Source organism: Schistocerca serialis, chromosome 6, assembly GCF_023864345.2.
Source record: "Schistocerca serialis cubense isolate TAMUIC-IGC-003099 chromosome 6, iqSchSeri2.2, whole genome shotgun sequence".
Taxonomy (NCBI): domain Eukaryota; kingdom Metazoa; phylum Arthropoda; class Insecta; order Orthoptera; family Acrididae; genus Schistocerca; species Schistocerca serialis.
The window spans coordinates 575,109,196-575,128,946 of record NC_064643.1 but is presented as its reverse complement, the minus strand read 5'-3'; the positions used below and the strand labels follow the sequence as shown (position 1 = coordinate 575,128,946).

Below are 19,751 nucleotides of genomic sequence, written 5' to 3'. Positions count from 1 at the left end.
TGCGTCAAGCATCAAGGTGTGGCAGATCATCTCATGGGGAACCATTTTTGTTGGAGATGACATGATCTCTGACGCTTCCCTGTGGCGCTGGCCATCCGTTAATAATCGCCGGCCTGGAACGACGAGATTTCACCGTACTAGCAGGGTCTACTAACCAGACGTGCAGCATATTACCTATCAAACTGAAGTGGTAATAGTTATTTTCAGCAAGAAAACCTTAAGAATGAGTGTCTCGAAGCGAATAAAGTTATTTTAGAAGAGGCTCAAGAGCTTTGATTTTGCTGGGCCTACCCCCTTTCACAGAGAGCAGATGACTGTACTGCAGGCAACATACAAGGCATACGCACTGTGCAGACTACTTACACCCTGCCGCCTCTCAGGGCGTAACCAATTACAAAAGGACGCATAGCATCGCCAGGATGCGTCAGCGAACACTTTGCCCAAGACACGATCTGTCAATTTTGAAGCAGACTTAGAAACACCATATCCATTTCTGACGATTTCTCCCTGTTAAAACGACGTGCTGAGATCTGTCTGCAAGGACGTCTACAGTACCATCCCAAACCTTGCCTGATCTTCCGTAAGCTTTTATTTATTTATTTTATTTTTTTTCACTAGGCGACAATGCGAACTGTATACAGTGTGAACCGTGGACGGTTGCCGGCGATGTTTTTCGAATTCCTTGCGCGACGTGCTTCATCTGCCGTGGTTTCTATTTGCTAAGTTTACTTAATTGAGGCTGTTATTATTGAAGGCCTGTCTGTTCCCTTTTAATTAAATTAAGAGCCATAATTTGGGTTAGCTGAAACATTTATTAATCAAGACCTGTTTTTATTGCCCTGTTATTGAGATCTGATGTATTACTCAATTTGTGTTGTAATTAATTGAAATTATGATTGCCAAAGGCCTACGTGTTTCAGAGGTATTTATGTCAACAAGGTAGTAACAGGATGACACTTGATGGTACATGGGCCCTAATCATTCACCTTACACCCCTTGATCTATAACTGTAGGTTTCACAGTGTCTTCCAGAGGTGAAGAAATAACTCTAGGTTCCGCTATTGCCGGCCGAAGTGGCCGAGCGGTTAAAGGCGCTACAGTCTGGAACCGCTCGACCGCTACGGTCGCAGGTTCGAATCCTGCCTCGGGCATGGATGTGTGTGATGTCCTTAGGTTAGTTAGGTTTAAGTAGTTCTAAGTTCTAGGGGACTTATGACCACAGCAGTTGAGTCCCATAGTGCTCAGAGCCATTTGAACCATTTGAACCATTTTAGCTCCGCTATTACTACGTCATATACGTCAAAGAACAGGGGCAGTCGCATCAAAAGACCACTGTTTACGAATGTTATGTATATCCACGTCTACGGTTACATCTACACTCTGCAAGACATCTTACGGGGTGTTGTGTGGAGCACATTGAGTAATATTGTCACTTCCTCCATTTCTTGTTCCAGTCGCGAATGGTTTGCAGGAGGAGCGATTGCCGGTAACCCTTCATGGACTTTTGAGATACATGTAGGGCGAAGCAATATATTGGTTGTCTCTTCTAAGGACGCACACTCTCGGAACTTTAACAGCAGACCACACCGTGGTGCAGAACGCCTCTCTTGCAGAGTCTGCCACTTGTGCAATCACGCCATCAACACCGATTTTCTGTGAACGTTTGGGCAGGCATTGTTGCTGATGTCTTGATTGGGCCCCATGTTCTTCCACCTACGCTCAATGGAGCACGTTATCATGATTTCATACGGGATACTCTACCTGTGGTGCTAGAACATGTGCCTTTACAAGTACGACACAACACGTGGTTCATGCACGATGGAGCTCCTGCACATTTCAGTCGAAGTGCTCGTGCGCTTCTCAACAACAGATTCGGTGACCGATGGATTGGCAGAGGCGGACCAATTCCATGGCCTCCACGCTCTCCTAACCTCAACCCTCTTGACTTTCATTTATGGGGGCATTTGAAAGCTCTTGTCTACGCAACCCCGGTACCAAATGTAGAAACTCTTCGTGCTCGTATTGTGGACGGCTGTGATACAATACGCCATTCTCCAGGGCTGCATCAGCGCATCAGGGATTCCATGCGACGGAGGGTGGATGCATGTATCCTCGCTGACGGAGGACATTTTGAACATTTCCTGTAACAAAGTGTTTGAAGTCACGCTGGTACTTTCTGTTGCTGTATGTTTCCATTCCATGATTAACGTGATTTGAAGAGAAGTAGTAAAATGAGCTCTAACATGGAAAGTAAGCGTTTCCGGACACATGTCCACATAACATATTTTCTTTCTTTGTGTGTGAGGAATGTTTCCTGAAAGTTTGGCCGTACCTTTTTGTAACACCCTGTATATAACTACCGACGTGCTGATGTTTACAAAAATACCATGAGGAAGGTCGATTGCAACGGTAATCGAAACGTAGGTAGTAATTTATATATATATATATATATATATATATATATATATATATATATATACGTAAAAGTAACTTCGGGCGTACCCCAAGGGAGTGTTGTTAAGGTCGGAAGTTTAATGAGGCTTTTCGTGGATAATGGTGTTATATGCAGTGAAGTCGTAACGCTAGAAAATTGTAGCAAAGTGCATAAAGACCTGCAAAGGATTGACTCTTGGTGCAGGGATTGGCAGTTGTTGGCCATCAAATACGCAGATAAACATATTGCGTTTAAATAGAAGAAAAGAATAATTATTGTATGATTACACGATTGCAGAACAGTCACTTCAAGCAGTCACATCCACAAAATATGTACGGACCGATTTAAAATGGAACGAGTGACCGCGAAATTATATATATATATATATATATTTATGAATTTGGCCAGCTATGGACCACATACAACTTAAGACTTATGGTGTTTCTTTTTCTTCCGTTCTTCCCAGTACTTCTTCATTTTCTCGCCAACTGCTCGTCTCTGCTCATCTGTCCACACTCTCTTGGGTCAAGGTTTTGGCGCATCTTCTTCATAGTTTGCGTTTTCTATAAGCAGCCTAAAGTTATTCCTGTCACGTATTATTTCTTCTGTAACACCTATTTTGTTGGCGTCTTTCTTTACTGCTTCTATCCATCCTACAGTTTTTTTCAGCTTACTAACGTAATTAAAAATTTTCTTTGTAATCCGTGTTTCTTCCATTCTTTTTAGATGTCCATAAAATTTTAGCCGTCTCTTTCTCATTGTATCTGTGATCTTTTCTGTATTTTTGTATAGGTCTTCATTTCTCCTTTTAATCCACCTATTTTCCTTGTTTTTCTCAGGACCTAGAATTTTTCTTAATATTTTTCTCTCTCTTTTTTCTAGTTCTCTTAATTCGCTTTTCTTATTCAATGTTAGGCACTCTGATCCATATGTTGCTTGTGTCCTAATATAATTATAATTATAATTAATTATAATTATAATGTTTAATCTTTGCTTGTATGGATGTTGATTTCTTATTGTAGTAGTTTTGTGTTAATTTATATGCAAACTCCAACTTTTTTATTCTTTCTTTATTTGTTGTGTTATCTAGTCCATTGGCTTGGATCCATTCCCCCAGGTATTTGAATCTATCAACTCTTAATTTTTCCATACTTTGTTTTCATAAACTTTTCTGTATTATGTTTGTGTTCTATATACTCGGTTTTTTCGTAGGATATTTTTAGCCCAGTCTTTTCAGCAATCTCGTGTAACATGTCAAGCATAACTGTTGCGTCTGTTCGGTTTTCAGTTATCAATGCCATATCATCCGCAAAGGCTAAACATTTTACTTCAAATCTGTTCTTTCCTTGGCCCATGCTTAAACCCTTTGTGCCTCTGTTATTTAATGTGTTTTCCCATGTTTTTACTATGTTATCTGAAACCAAGTTAAAGAGAATATATACATATATACAATGCGTTCAAAAACCCAGATAAATTTTATTGAATCTCTGTTATAATTGCGCGGTCACTCGTTCCATTTTAAATCGGTCCGTACATATTTTGTGGATGTGACTGGTTGAAGTGACTGTTCTGCAATCGTGTAATCATACAATAATTATTCTTTTCGTCTATTTAAACGCAATATGTTTATCTGTGTATTTGATGGCCAACAACTGCCAATCCCTGCACCAAGAGTCAATCCTTTGCAGGTCTTTATGCACTTTGCTACAATTTTCTAGCGTTACGACTTCACTGCATATAACACCATTATCCACGAAAAGCCTCATTAAACTTCCGACCTTATCAGCTAGGTCACTTCTAATGTATTGTGAAAAGTAATGGTCCAACAACACTCCCTTGGGGTACGCCCGAAGTTGTTTTTACGTCTAAAGATTTCTCGCTAGTGAGAAAGACGTGTTGTGTTTGCTAGAAATTCTTCAGTCCGGACACACAGGAGGTCTGATATTCCGTACGCTCGTATTTTGTTCATTTGGCGGCAGCGCGGAACTGTATTGGACATCTTCCGGAAGTCAAGGAACAACTGCCTGGGCGTCGGTATCTAGAGCTTTCTGGGGCTCAGGCTGACAGAGGGGGCCGAGTTTCACACCATAGCCGTTTTCGGAATCCATGTTGATTCCTAGATTTTCGAGCACAAAACATGTTCCAAAATTCTACAACAGACAGACGTCAGATATACATACCTATAATTTTGTCCTTCGGTTGCATGGGTCCTTCTTGAAACCCAGAATGACCTGCGCTGTTTTTTCCAGTCATTAGGAACGCTACGATCCTCCAACTTTGTTAATACCTATATGAGACTGTCTTCAAATAGGGCATAATATGCAAGCATAAAACATTTTTCACCATATATTAATAAGTTCAGTTCATGTACAGAAGCAGCATGTACAGTGGAAAGGAAAAGGAAAAGCGAATATGGTTGGCACTCGTTTCCAGAATATAGCGAATTTATAGTACGAGAGGAAAGAATGGGTGCAAAAACGGTTGGAAAGAGCCGAGGGCCGAAAACGAGCTATACGTAGCCTGTGCGGGCGGTTCTATACCACATGTGGAGGAACGTCTAACTTAACATTTAAAATGCGTTTTCCTTATGTTTGTGTGGTGGATTGAATATGCACCACCAATTTTATGCTTCTCTCAATATTGAAATGCTTCGTCTCGTTAGGAGATAATCGTTTAATTGTGTATTATCCTGTGGAAGATTTGAATGAAGCGCAGAGGAATCAAAGACTGCGTAGCTCGGGCGTATTGGGGCGTGTTGCAAATAACATAATTTGTGCTGCTTGTAATACAGTCTTAGTGTTTTGTATTTGTGAACTTTTTATATTCATAAAGATTTTTAGTAGAGAAGAATAGACGACAACGTAATAACTTATGAAGCATTTATGAACATCAGCAGAACCCATACAGCACTACTACTCTGCAACAAAAACCACACAGCTCGTATTTGGAAATTAATAGGGGTATCATAACACACTGTTTACTGTTTTCTGAGGGTCTAGGGACTACTCGTCAAAGTGAAAATAGAGTATCAATGCGACGCTACTCACACTACGGAGGGCGGCTGTTTGAAACTGACTCGCTTCCAGTTCAACAGAACAAGTCAGGCTCCGATTGAAACGACGCCAAAGCTGCATCTCAGAAAAGTTCCCTGCGGCCACCACTAGTGTAGAATAAAGATACTGTAATTTTTCTGGCATCGCAATATGTAGCAGAATTTCATGGTTTCCATTAGGTCAACTGGAATTTTTTTTTAAATAAACATAACAGGCAAAGACAATAGCGAAAATTGAATAAAATTTTACGCCCTGCGTCAGCTTTGAATAGGCGAACTTATCGTGTTCAATTACTAATGCAGGTAATACATTTCTTAAAAATTTAAATATTCTATGGCTTTGGACCAAAAGGAAGGCCACATTTCGAACTAAAGTCCACAAATGCGACCTCTTTGGCAACATTCTAGCAATTGTCTCAAGTATTACAAATGTGAGCGATATGGAAGAGAGCTCCAGAAGTAATTAACGTCTTAGATCCGGCAGGTTCATCTCTCTCTCTCTCTCTCTCTCTCTCTCTCTCTCTCTAACGTGTTTTACTTAGCCCAAGATGCCGTGCGCCGAGACGGCGTTCTGCCCTGCCCACTGCACTCGCCAGAGAAATATGGGCGCATAAAAACTGTCGGCCCGAAATAAACCGGCAAGCCTTCCGCACGGCGGGCAGAGTACAGCAAACACAACGCCCTTGGCGTTGCCCGACACGTAAGAGCAGAATCTGACGTCTGTCGATACTTCCGGGTATGTCTCAACGTCACCCGGCTAGCCGGTCTTAGAAACCAGTTGCGCTCTGGTATCGTTACAAACGCGCCGCTGTCAATCGCTACTGCAGGAAATGACTCCAGTGATGAAGCGGTTGCCCAAGAATATGAACGAACATCTCTTGCTCTGCTGCTCACGATTTATCCACTGGCAGCGAGTGCAATTTTCTTTCTAAACATATCACGATATTCACCAGCTTTCATCAGTTCATTACTGAATGCTAACCTTATTTCCATCCATGTTTAACTGTGAATAGGAGAAGTTTATTACCAATTATATAAAAGACACCGCAGTTATTCGTGTTAGTCACTTGTTTTCATTTTCCTCCACGACGTGTTTCAAGGGCTTAAATCCTTGCTTTCAGGTGGATCAGTAGTTCATATGAGTTTATTTTCCTGGATGCAGCCAGGAGTCTGCCTTACATTCCATTTCGCTACAAGTGTTTCTTGTCATAATGTGGTACAAATGTCACGTTATGAACATTGTAAAAATGGTCGTTAAGATGAATCCTACTGAGGACGACCGTTAGTGAAGTAAATATGAAGTCCCTTGAAAAGCTTAAGCCATTCTCCCTTCGCCTAACTGCAAAATATTGTTCAATAACATTTGGTTTCCTCAGTCATTCAGAGCAACAGGTAAGAAAGCGTCCGGTGTTTAATAATGACGCGGCGATAACTTTTCTGTACGGAAATCTACAAACAGAGTACTCTAGAGCAAGATGGAAAGTTTTTACAAACTTATACAGAAATATTAAGACAAACATTGCGTGTCAAATCACACTGTTCCTTAATATAATTGACTTATTAAGAAACTAGTTTTCTGGTATACTTTGTTCGCCTCTGTCGCCGGGTACATTATACTGTCAGTGTCGATTTGTTGGAGAAGTAGAACGTACTCCAACTCGCCAGGACCACAAAGGAATCCGACAAGACATTCTTGACCATAGTATAACATAACCCAAGCTCCTAAGTGTGTTTTTTCCAACGAATGCTCTCATGCGATCGGGTAGCATTACATCAATTAGAAATAAACGATAGAGTCGCTTACAGAAGTGCGATAGACAGCTCCTCGTTTGATGAGGTGCAGCGTGCTATCCCCTGGTTCGCCCGATCAACCTTCTAGATAAAAAAAATGACTACCGATACGCATGCGACAGCAAGCGCTACCAATATGTTTCACAACGCCGCGCATAAAAACTGACGTTTTTTCAGGGCTCATACCTCGGGTTTTATTGGTGGTAGAAAGGTAGGATCTCGTGTTTTGGATAGCCCTTTGTCAAAGGACCACATGTATACCCAACAGAAGGATTGTCAGTGTCACTGTCCAACAGTACAGGATCAACGTATGAGTATTACACACTTCCCTCAGATTAGGCAAATGGAACAGATCGGTTGATTCTGTTTTCATTACATGTGCTCTACGGTGCACCTTAACGGGCTTGTGGAGGCACCATTTAGTTCGTAGGCAGTACCATTTTCTCGCTGTCCGCAGCAGATATCTAAATAACTAACCGCAGCCAATCGCTCAAATCTTAACGGTATATTCTCTAGGCACTTAAGTCAGTTAAGACAAGAGTGCTGATTAGTCAACTGGCTGCTGCGCTGACACTGAGGGGTCAGAGGGACGAGTGGCCGCAGCACCAGAAGCTATTTTTAAAAGATTGTAGTCTTATCGCTGTGACTAGACTTACGGGTGAGTCATACTATGAAAGACATCTCCAAACGGTTTCAGGCTGTCTGTTGTCTAGCGAGAAAACCCTTTAGTCTACTTCGCTGTAGGGAAGAGTGACTACGCCAATTGTATGTGGCGTTATTCTTTTGGCGATGGCAAATTACGTTTCCACCCAGGTGGTCCTTCCGTTAGCAACACAATAGTGTAATTTTTATCTCCTGGTTTAGTAGGATGCTCAATAAAAATACAAGAAAAATATCTGGGCAATATAATCACAGAATTAGAGGAATATCGTTGTCGATATCCCTTTGTTCCATAAATAACTCTTAGGGAAAGTTCGTGGCAAGCGCCTTTCACCGTCATTAATCGCGCGCAAATCGCCGAAGTGGCGTCAAATAGACGTGCACCAGGCCGCTGAACAACCACTGATAATGCTGCACGATCGATTCATTACATCGCGATCCTAAGATTCAAATGGCTCTGAGCAAAAAATGGCTCTTAGCACTATGGGACTTAACATCTACGGTCATCAGTCCCCTTGAACTTTGAACTATTGAAACCTAACTAACCTAAGGACATCACACACATCCATGGCCGAGGCAGGATTCGAACCTGCGACCGTAGCGGTCGCGCGGTTTCAGACTGAAGCGCCTAGAACCCCTCGGCCACACCGACTGACTGAAAAATGGGATACCAGCTGCCTCATTCTGCCTTCCTCGGTACCTTTAAAATTTTTCCCGTAAGATTTAGCATGCAAATATATTCGCGCTTTTTATGCTGAGTGTGGAGGAGACAATGGCCGTGGCAAGGAGACAGAAAAGTAATGAATATTTGAAGGCACTAGACAGTCACTGTGTTATAGAAAGAGCGCAGAGGGCAAGGAGAAAGAGAGACACAGTGGCAGTGGAACATAATTGATAGTGACAGAACAGTGAAGAAGACAGTGCCAGTGGGAGAAGAATAAAGATAAGGGGAAAGTGGATGAGAGCCAGTAATAATGAGAGACCGAGTCTACGACAATGATACCGAACAAGAGAGCTGGTGACAATGAGAAGAGACATCAGCAATGGGAAGGAATGAATGGGATAGTAGCAGTAAGAGAGCAAGCGGGAGACACTAATAGTGGGACAGGACGAAGGACACCGTGGCGGTGAGACGAGAGACAGCGGGAGAGAGACACAAAGAGATAATGAGTTGGGCTGAATGAGTGAGTGCGAATGGACAAGTGGGAGTAGATGAGCAGAACAACTTACACCGATGGAGTAGTGGGTATGAGTCAGTTACTCTTAGGGAAGGCTGTGGGGGTGCGAGGTGAGCTGCATGTTAGAAAGAGGCCGAACATGTTCGCATCTAAAAATTTTCCCTAAAATTTTGACATGTTGTAGGTAGAATGGGGCAGCCGGTACCTCAATTTTCAGTCTTTTAAACATGAACGAATTCGCCTTTTTATGAGCTCCAATAGTCTCATTTTCAGCTGGTGTTAAGTATGAGGTTGTAAATATCTTATTATTTCCTATACTAGTTGTCAGTTGCTGTCGTCTTAGACTTCTTGTGGGCAAAAGTAATTCTAGCGAAAGTTGGCAGCAGTGCAGACCACCGGAGATGATGCAGAGCGAGATTACGGAGCAGACTGTGGCAGCTACGCTGCAGTCGTGGGCTGCCGACCAGCGACGCGGAGGCGGGCGAGTTGGCCCGCTAGCCGGCACCGTGCCCACTGCACGCATCCACATTTGGTTCGCGTAGCTCCGCTCAGCGACCTGCATATATATCGTGTGCGTCCGTGTGGTGGGGAGGGGGCGGCGTTCCCTGATCAGATTGTGTGCGCTCTATTTCAGTGTGCCAAAGTATCGATAGTGTTGTCTAAAGGTGCGCCAGAAGTATCGATGTTGTTGTTGTTGTTGTGGTCTTCAGTCCTGAGACTGGTTTGATGCAGCTCTCCATGCTACTCTATCCTGTGCAAGCTTTTTCATCTCCCAGTACCTACTGCAGCCTACATCCTTCTGAATCTGCTTAGTGTATTCATCTCTTGGTCTCCCTCTACGATTTTTACCCTACACGATGCCCTCCAATACTATATTGGTGATCCCTTGATGTCTCAGAACATGTCCTACCAACCGATCCCTTCTTCTGGTCAAGTTGTGCCACAAACTTCTCTTCTCCCCAATCCTATTCAATACTTCCTCATTAGTTATGTGATCTACCCATCTAATCTTCAGCATTCTTCTGTAGCACCACATTTCGAAACCTTCTATTCTCTTCTTGTCCAAACTATTTATCGTCCATGTTTCACTTCCATACATGGCTACACTCCATACGAATACTTACAGAAATGACTTCCTGACACTTAAATCAATACTGGATGTTAACAAATTTCTCTTCTTCAGAAACCCTTTCCTTGCCATTGCCAGCCTACATTTTATATCCTCTCTACTTCGACCATCATCAGTTATTTTGCTCCCCAAATGGCAAAACTCCTTTACTACTTTAAGTGTCTCATTTCCTAATCTAATTCCCTAAGCATCACCCGACTTAATTAGACTACATTCCACTATCCTTGTTTTGCTTTAGTTGATGTTCATCTTATATCCTCCTTTCAAGACACTGTCCATTCCATTCAACTGCTCTTCCAACTCCTTTGCTGTCTCTGACAGAATTACAATGTCATCGGCGAACCTCAAAGTTTTTATTTCTTCTCCATGAATTTTAATACCTACTCCGAATTTTTCTTTTGTTTCCTTTACTGCTTGCTCAATATACAGATTGAACAACATCGGGGAGAGGCTACAACCCTGTCTCACTCCTTTCCCAACCACTGCTTCCCTTTCATGCCCCTCGACTCTTATAACTGCCATCTGGTTTCTGTACAAATTGTAAATAGCCTTTCGCTCCCTGTATTTTACCCCTGCCACCTTTAGAATTTGAAAGAGAGTATTCCAGTCAACACTGTCAAAAGCTTTCTCTAAGTCTACAAATGCTAGAAACGTAGGTTTGCCTTTCCTTAATCTTTCTTCTAAGATAAGTCGTAAGGTCAGTATTGTCTCACGTGTTCCAGTGTTTCTACGGAATCCAAACTGATCTTCCCCGAGGTTGGCTTCTACTAGTTTTTCCATTCGTCTGTAAAGAATTCGTGTCAGTATTTTGCAGCTGTGACTTTTAAATCGATACTGCCGTCTATAGACGGCGGCAAGTTCATTATTGCGTTCCACATCAACGAAGGTAAACTGTTGCTCCGTTAGTCACAAGTGTGCAATCTCCGGCAGGAAATGAAGCGAAGAATAAATGTTGACAGGCAACATTACAGACAAGTGTGTGCCATAATGACGAACTGGGTTAGTTCTTAAAGAACGTCCATTTCTTCACCAATAATCGTGAATCTTCTTTTAAACGGCTATCTCTCCCTATCCCGATAAACGACGGCACCATTTGTAGGATGGAAAGGGGAGATTTGGGAACTTTCATGAAGAATATCGAATTCAGATATCGCTGGAATGTGCTGGCTGTATCTTAGAGGAATTTGATGAAGGAGAATTACTCAGCAGTGTACCTACAAAAATTGATGACCTTCCACAAAAAAGTGGAGGAACCAGGTTTCGAAATGTGGTTAATAAACATACCATCTTGTGAAGTACTCATCACATAGTATCCTCTGATTTGGCACTATCGCACTACAGTCTATTTCCATTTTCAAGAAGCGTTTGGGGATGAAGTTTAGCGTCATGAAACTTCTTCAATAGAGTAAATTTTCATCCCATTCATCAGACTTTTAGTCTGAGGATTTCGAGAGTCTACACGTATTGCAACAGGTGTATTAGAATTTTAATAAAACATTAATAACATTGCACACTGTTGATATTGGTCGCTTTTGTGATCAATAGTGAATACTAGTAAGCAAACTTTCGCCGTTTCTGAATGTTGGTGGTTCGATAAAAAAAGGGGTAGATAATGATTTATGTGCGTTTGTATTTGTTTAAGAAAACCTGTTTTATGCTAGTGCTCTTAGTAGCAGAAGGTTTTATGAAGGATCAGACTGACGGAATTAGCAACAAGCATCTTCAAAAATGTTGATATTTTAATTTATGATTAATGTAATTTTGTAGAAAATTAATAAGTTGAGACCGTGGCTGCATAAATAACTAGTAACTTCTTAAAAAGAGGAAACAGCGTTCAGATACTTTCAAGGGTAGTTTTTATTAAGAAAAAGTAGCATCGTTACCGGTAATTACTGATTAATTCCGAAATACTAGGTAATTACGAAATCTCACAATTTCCTCTATTCTAGATTTTATTTCTTTCGATAGTTCCGAATTATTCCGGCGAAACTTTGCCTACATTACGCTGGGATATTGCGCGTGTAGGAATACTGCCAACACTTCTTTCCTATTCCGGATACGGCTGCATGTTTTATCTTAAATCATTTGCTCCCCACGTACGCAACTGGCGATTCAGTGGCTAGCTTACTGATTTCTCCTTAGTCGACGATGCACACTGCTTGTGCAGGGTTTGAGTTATAAGCACTGCGTAGAGTAAGCGTTATCGGCAGCTTCCCACTGAAACGTTTCTGCGTAAAATCTACGAATACTAAGATTACAACATCGACCTTAGGAGTGCGTGCATATCATAATCTAGGATTTATCTAGTTGTCATTCTATACAAATAATGTTTGATGTTTCCCCTCGTATGAACATGATCTTTCACAACAGGAATTCGTCTATGTCTCCAAACATACGTTTCTGCCGAAGACTATATGGAGTATCATTTATAGCGTTCACCACCACAATACTTTCGTGTCATTTTTAACATCGCCCAGGCATTAGGTCGTCTCACGGGTTCCAATTTCCCAACCGTAAATTTAGGCATTTTCCGAAGCTGCAGAAAAGTTATATTGTTTTTCGGAATAGATAAACTGAAATACGGCGCAGTCGTAAAATTCTTTGGTGTGGTCGGTTTACCTCCAAAGTAAGTCATCCAAAATCAGTGATTTTATAAGAGGACGGTTCATTCAATCTCAAACAATAGCCTGCAGAAATTAAGAGAGACAGGGCTACGTTTAATGTGGCGGTGAAGGACGTCGCTGGACAGCAGCCACAGATGGAGATATTGAGAAAGTGCACAATGCAGTACAGGCCGAGCAGTGATTAAAAGTGTGTGGAACAGCTGACTCCATAGGCACATCAGACGGACGAATATGGTACAACTGACATGAAGAATTAACTACAGGAAACTTTTTTCAAATACTGGGGCCCTTTTCTGAATAAAAGTAAAAACAAAGAACGAAGTTCTCAGCATTGTTTAAAGCGTTTTAAAAGGATCCAAGTGATTTGATGCTCTGGTTTGTTACTGCAGATCAGACGTGATCCATGTTTCTAGTTACAATCTATGCGACAAAGTAAGAAGACAGAAGCCGGTATGCCTGCACGAAAAGGCAGCGTTTAAGCCATGGCCTGTGTTTACTATGATGTAGCAGAAGGAATTATACTTACTGATTATCTTACAAATTTCAATATAATGAGCGACAAATGTATGAAGATTTCTGGGGGAATTGGATGAAAGAAAGGTCTAAATTTAAAGAAGTCATCACGAAATTGCAACCTCTTACATGGCTGCTTTGGAAGTGGGAAACCGATTTTAAGTACAGACTGTTGGAACATTCATGAAAAGCGCCCGGACTGAATCCTCCTGACTTGCACTGATTCCTACATATAAAGAAATGTTTGGTTGAAAATAGTTTTGAGCCCAGTGACGAGATTATCTCATCGTCAGCATGAACCAGAGGAAGCTGAGAAATCTGATGTAAAGTTTCTTATGATCGATGGAACGAAAGTACGCTGGATCCAAGAAGTACAAAGGGATATAGAAAAAGATAGTAAGGAGAAAGATCGACAACAGGATGGCTTTGAAAACAAAAATGCAAAAAAAAAATAAATAAATAAATAAAAAAAAAAAATGGCTCCAAGCATTATGGGACTTAACATTTGAGGTTATCAGTCCCCTAGACTTAGAACTACTTAAACCCAACTAACCTAAGGACAACACACACATCCATGCCCGAGGCAGGATTCGAACCTGCGACCGTAGCAGCAGCAGCGCGGTTCCGGACTGAAGCGTCTAGAACCGCTCGGCCACAGCGGCCGGCTACCATAAATTTCCAAAGGAGAATTAGAACCAGGACAAAAATATCATGGCCATATGATCCAATAATATTGCACGGTGTGAGAATGAAAGATTATCGCGCGAGGATAAAGACCAGGACAGAAGCTGATTCAAACTAAGATAGTCCTCATATGGCCAAAACGAAAACAGGAGAATTGCACGGCAGAGTAGCAGTTTGGAAAGGCATCACTGGGAAAGCGTTGAAGAAAGTTTAGTGAGGTGGATGGAAACGGTCGATAGGAAAGTAGTTTTGACATAACAGGTCATCAACCTTTCGCTTTGATTCCGTGAATTAGGGTCACCCGACTGGAGTTGAAACCTCTCCAGAAAATATGAATTCAGCTGGAAAACAGAGCTCCACAAAGACCTGTGTGAGTAGCTGGAATGATTCGAGTAGCGTGAACAGGTTCGAAAACCACGACGACAGATACACACACCAAAGAACGCTCAGCGAGAGGCGTTTGTCTCGCTCTGCAGACTGCGTGCAGAGGGAGCGCGAAACGGTCACGCGCCGCAGCGCATCCAGCAGGTGCAGCCGCTAGCCTGCCCAGAGGTCGCAGCTGCCCTTGTCGGCAGTTGGGAAATGCTCTGGAAGCTTCTTTCCTTACGATTACGGAACAAGCGCTCACCGCCAGAGAGCGACTCGTACTCGGCAATTCGCCTACGCGTCTATGCGCTGCCACTTTGTTACGTCAGAGAACAAGCGAGGAGCGCACTGCGCAATGCTCAACAAATGTTTGCGCTGTCTCTGACATGTGTGTGCTAATAGATAGTTAACCGCTCGACAATGAATCAGGAATAACACAGGTAATTCTGACCGACTGCCTAAACGTAAGGAGCGCGCTGCGAACTGTACACACTACAGACTTCAGTCTGGATTGCACATCCTCCTTCACGGTTCGGGGAAAAAGCGAATATTTTCGTGGTCTCTCTCTCTCTCTCTCTCTCTCTCTCTCTCTCTGTCCACACTGTGATCAACATCGACGCCCACAAATAGACAACCTCGACAGCTTGACAACACTGTTCAAATAATCAAAGCGTGACGTCACTGTGGGAACCAGCCAAGCATAGATCAAGATGTGTCGAGTGGGTGGGAAGGAAGGAGGACGGAGGTTGCTACAAAATGAGACTGGAGGTTGCAGGAACGTGGACGAACAAAGTAGCATAGGTTGCTGATGGACTCGTCGCTGACTTAACGAGAATACGATGTTTCAGTGTTCAAGAAGAACAATGCAATATTCCTTCGGACTTGCATTCTTGCACACAAAGTTCATAAACACTAAATTTTTACGCAAATTACAGGTATTTCACTTCGATTTTTAGAGTCTTCTTTACGCTCTAGGCCTGATACAAGAATGCCTACGTGAAATGAATTTTCATCTTGAAATAGTTATTTTCCGCTTACACTGATGCGAGTTTCCAACGTAAGCCAATCTTTAACTTTTCTTCGTTCAGGAGATTGTTGTGGTTTACTACCAACTTCCACTGATTTCGTTCACGTTAGTTTGTACTACACCCCTACTGAAAATGACCTTTGTCCTCTAACCACTATTCATCTTTCATAAAGAAAACATGCAAAAGAAATCAGTGACATCTGGAGGAAACCCAACACATCTGCAATGGTATACCACAAGTCTTATCAACGTCTGCTTCCATTGCGTCAGTGTCAATCAGTTCTAGCGAAACCTTCCAGGTTTTCTAATATTTTTCTCTCTGGAAGTAAAGTTTCCTTACGTCTACCGAGCGAGGTGGCGCAGTGGTTAGCACACTGGGCTCGCATTCGGGAGGACGACGGTTCAATCCCACGTCCGGCCATCCTGATTTAGGTTTTCCGTGATTTCCCTAAATCGCTTTAGGCAAATGCTGGGATGGTTCCTTTGACAGGGCACGGCCGACTTCCTTCCCTAATCCGATGAGACCGATGACCTCGCTGTTTGGTCTCTTCCCCGCAAATCAACCCAACCTCTTCCCCCAAATCAATCCAATCCAAATCCTTACGTCACTTCTACGTCGGCGTCATTAGGGACACGGCACTAGTTTTGTTCACCGGCGAAGTAATTGGTTGAGGGCTCTTCCAAAGAACCATTCGAGCATTCAGATGAATTGACTAAGGTAAACCAAAGGAAACCTACAACTGATTTCGTGGTCTCCACAGCAACAACTCTGGGGGTGCCAGACAATGAAGTGGAGCCCTTAATCATAAAATCCGCGTGTCTTTTTACAGCGTTTTACTACACGCTAGTGTACATTTCGATGTCATGGAAAACCTCACTGAGGAACTGAATGTCGGTTCATATCACCCTCCCCCAAAAACGATCCCAGTCGTCTAACCGCTAACCGCCTCATTTGGCCTATCATCTGAGCTGCAGTTTTTATGCAATGAATTTCATTGCGATGTCAACAAGACACGCGTTCCCGGCGTGTTGAAAGCACAATGAAGTTCCTTAAATAAAAACTAACGCCAATACGATTAAGCTGTGACTTTGGAATGTACACAGCCATCACAGTAAAAACGCTACAAGAAGGCAGTAGACGCATTTCATTATTAAGGTTTCCTAAATTTGATTGCCAAGGCGCATCCTCTCGTAAACGACCTACACAATGGAATACGTCACTCGGTATGAGGCAGAGCTAGAAAAGAACGATTCTGGATTTTCGGTTAGGGCGGCCTACCGCAAACCAGGTGCGCTAACTGCGCAGCGAGGACCTTCGTTCGATCCGGCCCGGGGGCGCCGGCCACCCATAAGTCGCCCCCGGCCGTGCCCAGGAAGGGTGCGATCGACTGCACTGCAGCTGCCGCTGCCGGCAAAGGGCGAGCTTCGGCGTCGCCAACGGCCACGTCAGCGCGGCAGGCCACGCCCACCATGGGACACAGGCTCTGGGCGTGAGGACGCCACAGGCACCAACGACTGAACCTCGATTTTAACAGGCAAAACTTTTAGGCGCTCCAATTAAGAAATCATTTCGCGAATGTAGCTGGCTGTTTCATAAAGTTTCCAAGACGTCTTTCAAAGAGTATCTTCAAGGGAATTATCTGATTTCTTACGCAACCTCTGCCAAGACATTATAGGCGAAGATTCTCGTCTTTGACAACTCTGGTGCGAGCGGAGTTTGAAGAACTTTCACTTGCACAGTAATACGACAAGAAGTACTAATTCTACCAGAATTAGACGAAATAGTATGTACAATAATGTTAGCAGCAATGTATTGTGCTTTAATGGTTTAGTAATAGTCATTAGTTGCCGTTTTCTCTACACTATACACAATGCAACAAATTTACATTAAAACAGCCGTATTATTAACCAAGGTAGATGTAGCTTTACAATATCAGTTCAAACTTTTCGTCAAAAGAAGTCTCCGTAAATACAGGATATCTTTGCATATTTTAACTCTTCACTTAATGCCATATCAAGAATCGAAATAAGCTTTCAGGTGTTCCTTAGAGACCGTTTACCGACATCCGTACGAAAGCCACCATATTTCCGATACACTGCTTGATGTCTCGCATATAGCGACTGGACGAAGGTGACATGCTCAGCATAATACGTATCGAACTACAGGAATCTTACGATTTACGACCATCAATGGGCAGTTAAATAGTAGAAAAGAACACAGATGTTAAAGCGGAATATTATTGACTAGGATATAAGGTTGTGAAGTTGCATGGAACTTTTCCACTATTAGCTTCCCTTATAAGATGACATCGACGTCTAACACGTCACGGCATTATTTTGCTGTGCGTGAGGAAGGAAGGACGATTAGCGTTTAACGTCCCGTCGACAGTGAGGTCATTAGAGACGCAGCACACGCTCGGAATGTTTCACGGGTGAGGAAGGGAATCGGCCGTGTCCTCTCAAAGGAAGCATCCCACCGCTGGAGCGATTTAGGGAAATCACGAAAAACCTAAATCTTTATGGCCGGACACGGGTCTGAACCACCATAGGTAGAAGCATAAGCGCCCAAAGACACTACTAGGTAGGGCGTAACTACCTATGGCAAGCTAACATACAACAAGCGACAAACGTCGGCAAGCTCCTGTATATCAGCAACGTTGACTGGATATACCAGCTACTATTGCAGCCGACCAACAGGCTACAGCAGGGAAACCGACGAGCTCGCCCACTGACGCACAAACAAATCGCCAACATCACCCTACACTGTGCATCTGATATATGACCTATCGGACACAAAACGATGATGAACCTGTTACAGGTATGTTGACGCTGACCGAGAGATCAACACCGGCACCCAGCGCCAGCCGCTGAGTAACAGCACCGCACAACGTCAAAGGTATCGACATGCATGATACCCACTACTATCAAAGCCTACCCTTGCAAGACCTGTCGCAGGTAGCAAGACATCCGCTGCTGCTCTTACTACCAGACCAAACTATCGCAGAAGTTTTTTTCCATTAGCTCTTACCTTGGCCCTTTTTTTTCCCCCTCTGCCCTTCAAACCGCTACCCTTCGTTCGACTTTCGACCCAATCTATCTCCAGATGAGCGCGTATTAATCGTTAACCTTAACCAGCCGTACGCAAACATCGTAGTACCCACATCCTGCGACACCTCACATTATGCAGAGATGGCAGTACACCTTTTGAGTTTGCCATCATGCCGGTGTGGGAGTGGAGGGGCTCCACCTCTATTATTTTTTTACGGGTCTGAACCGTCGTTCTGCCGACTACGAGTCCAGTGTGCTGCCCTCTGCGCCACATCACTCGATGGTGCAAGGAAGAGACTGCTACGGCGAATATACATCCCTGTCTTCTACGGAACTAGTTTATGGTTATCAACCCATAATATTTACGTAAACATAGCAGTTGATAGTGGCAAGCAAAATCAAAGCTGTTATTGCTGTTTTCCTTACCGACTGCCATGGTTGTCGAGTGCGAATCTACAGCGGTATACTCTCGAAAGCTGCAGGACACAAACTGCAAGCGAGGACGAGCCGGTGAGGGGAAATATGAGACTGACTCGATGCCGCGCATGCGCAGAACGGCGGTCGCTGGAGGCGCGCCCGTTGCGCCGCGCAGCGTCACGTGGCTGTGATGACGTAGCGCGCCGGGAATGCAAATGCGGCCCCGTCACCGCCAGGAATACCACGTGAAACGGTCACCGGTCAGACGCGGGCGTGACCTCGAGTCATTCGTCAGCAATGACGCTTTATCAAGCTACGTTATCCAACGTGCTAGGAAGCAGGCTACGTCCGCCACGTAATGCTTTCCCAAAAAACAATTACGCAAAGCCGCCGAAGACACTTCTAACTGACCTACGAGTAACCATCCGCAGCGACCTCAGATGCAGTGACCATGTAATATAAGCTGTAATCTTAAATACAGTAAATGTAATTCATTGACGAAAATAATATCTCACATAATACTTGTTCGACTGGTTCTTGAGTATTGCACATCAATCTATGACACCTAAACCAGTGCTGTTTTTCTGGGGGAACGCTGGGGGATGCGCACCCCTAAACTTTTTCGTCGACAAAGTAATTTTTTTACGATGTTGAGAACTTGGAAGAGTGCCAAGGATTTATGTCACAGACGTAAATTTTTTATTTCATTTTTTCGTGTTGGTAATTGCAACACGAACGATACCAGTGCAGTTTTTGGTGGGAAACGCGATGTCGTTGACTGTTTCAAGCACTTCGAAGCTGCGTCAACCGTTCTCGACAACTGAATCG

General features: G+C 43.3%; 1 protein-coding gene across 2 annotated transcripts in view; it reads right to left on the bottom strand.

Moving 5' to 3' along the window:
* Positions 1-19,063, bottom strand: part of LOC126484593 (uncharacterized) — a 56,808-nt gene extending 37,745 nt beyond the window's left edge. For both annotated transcript variants that reach the window (XM_050108155.1, XM_050108156.1), the window contains exon 1: positions 18,933-19,063. In XM_050108155.1, coding sequence (XP_049964112.1) covers positions 18,933-19,053 — 121 coding nt within the window. In that variant the 5' untranslated portion in view covers positions 19,054-19,063. The remainder of the gene's footprint in view (positions 1-18,932) is intronic.
* Between the last annotated feature and the right edge of the window lie 688 nt (positions 19,064-19,751).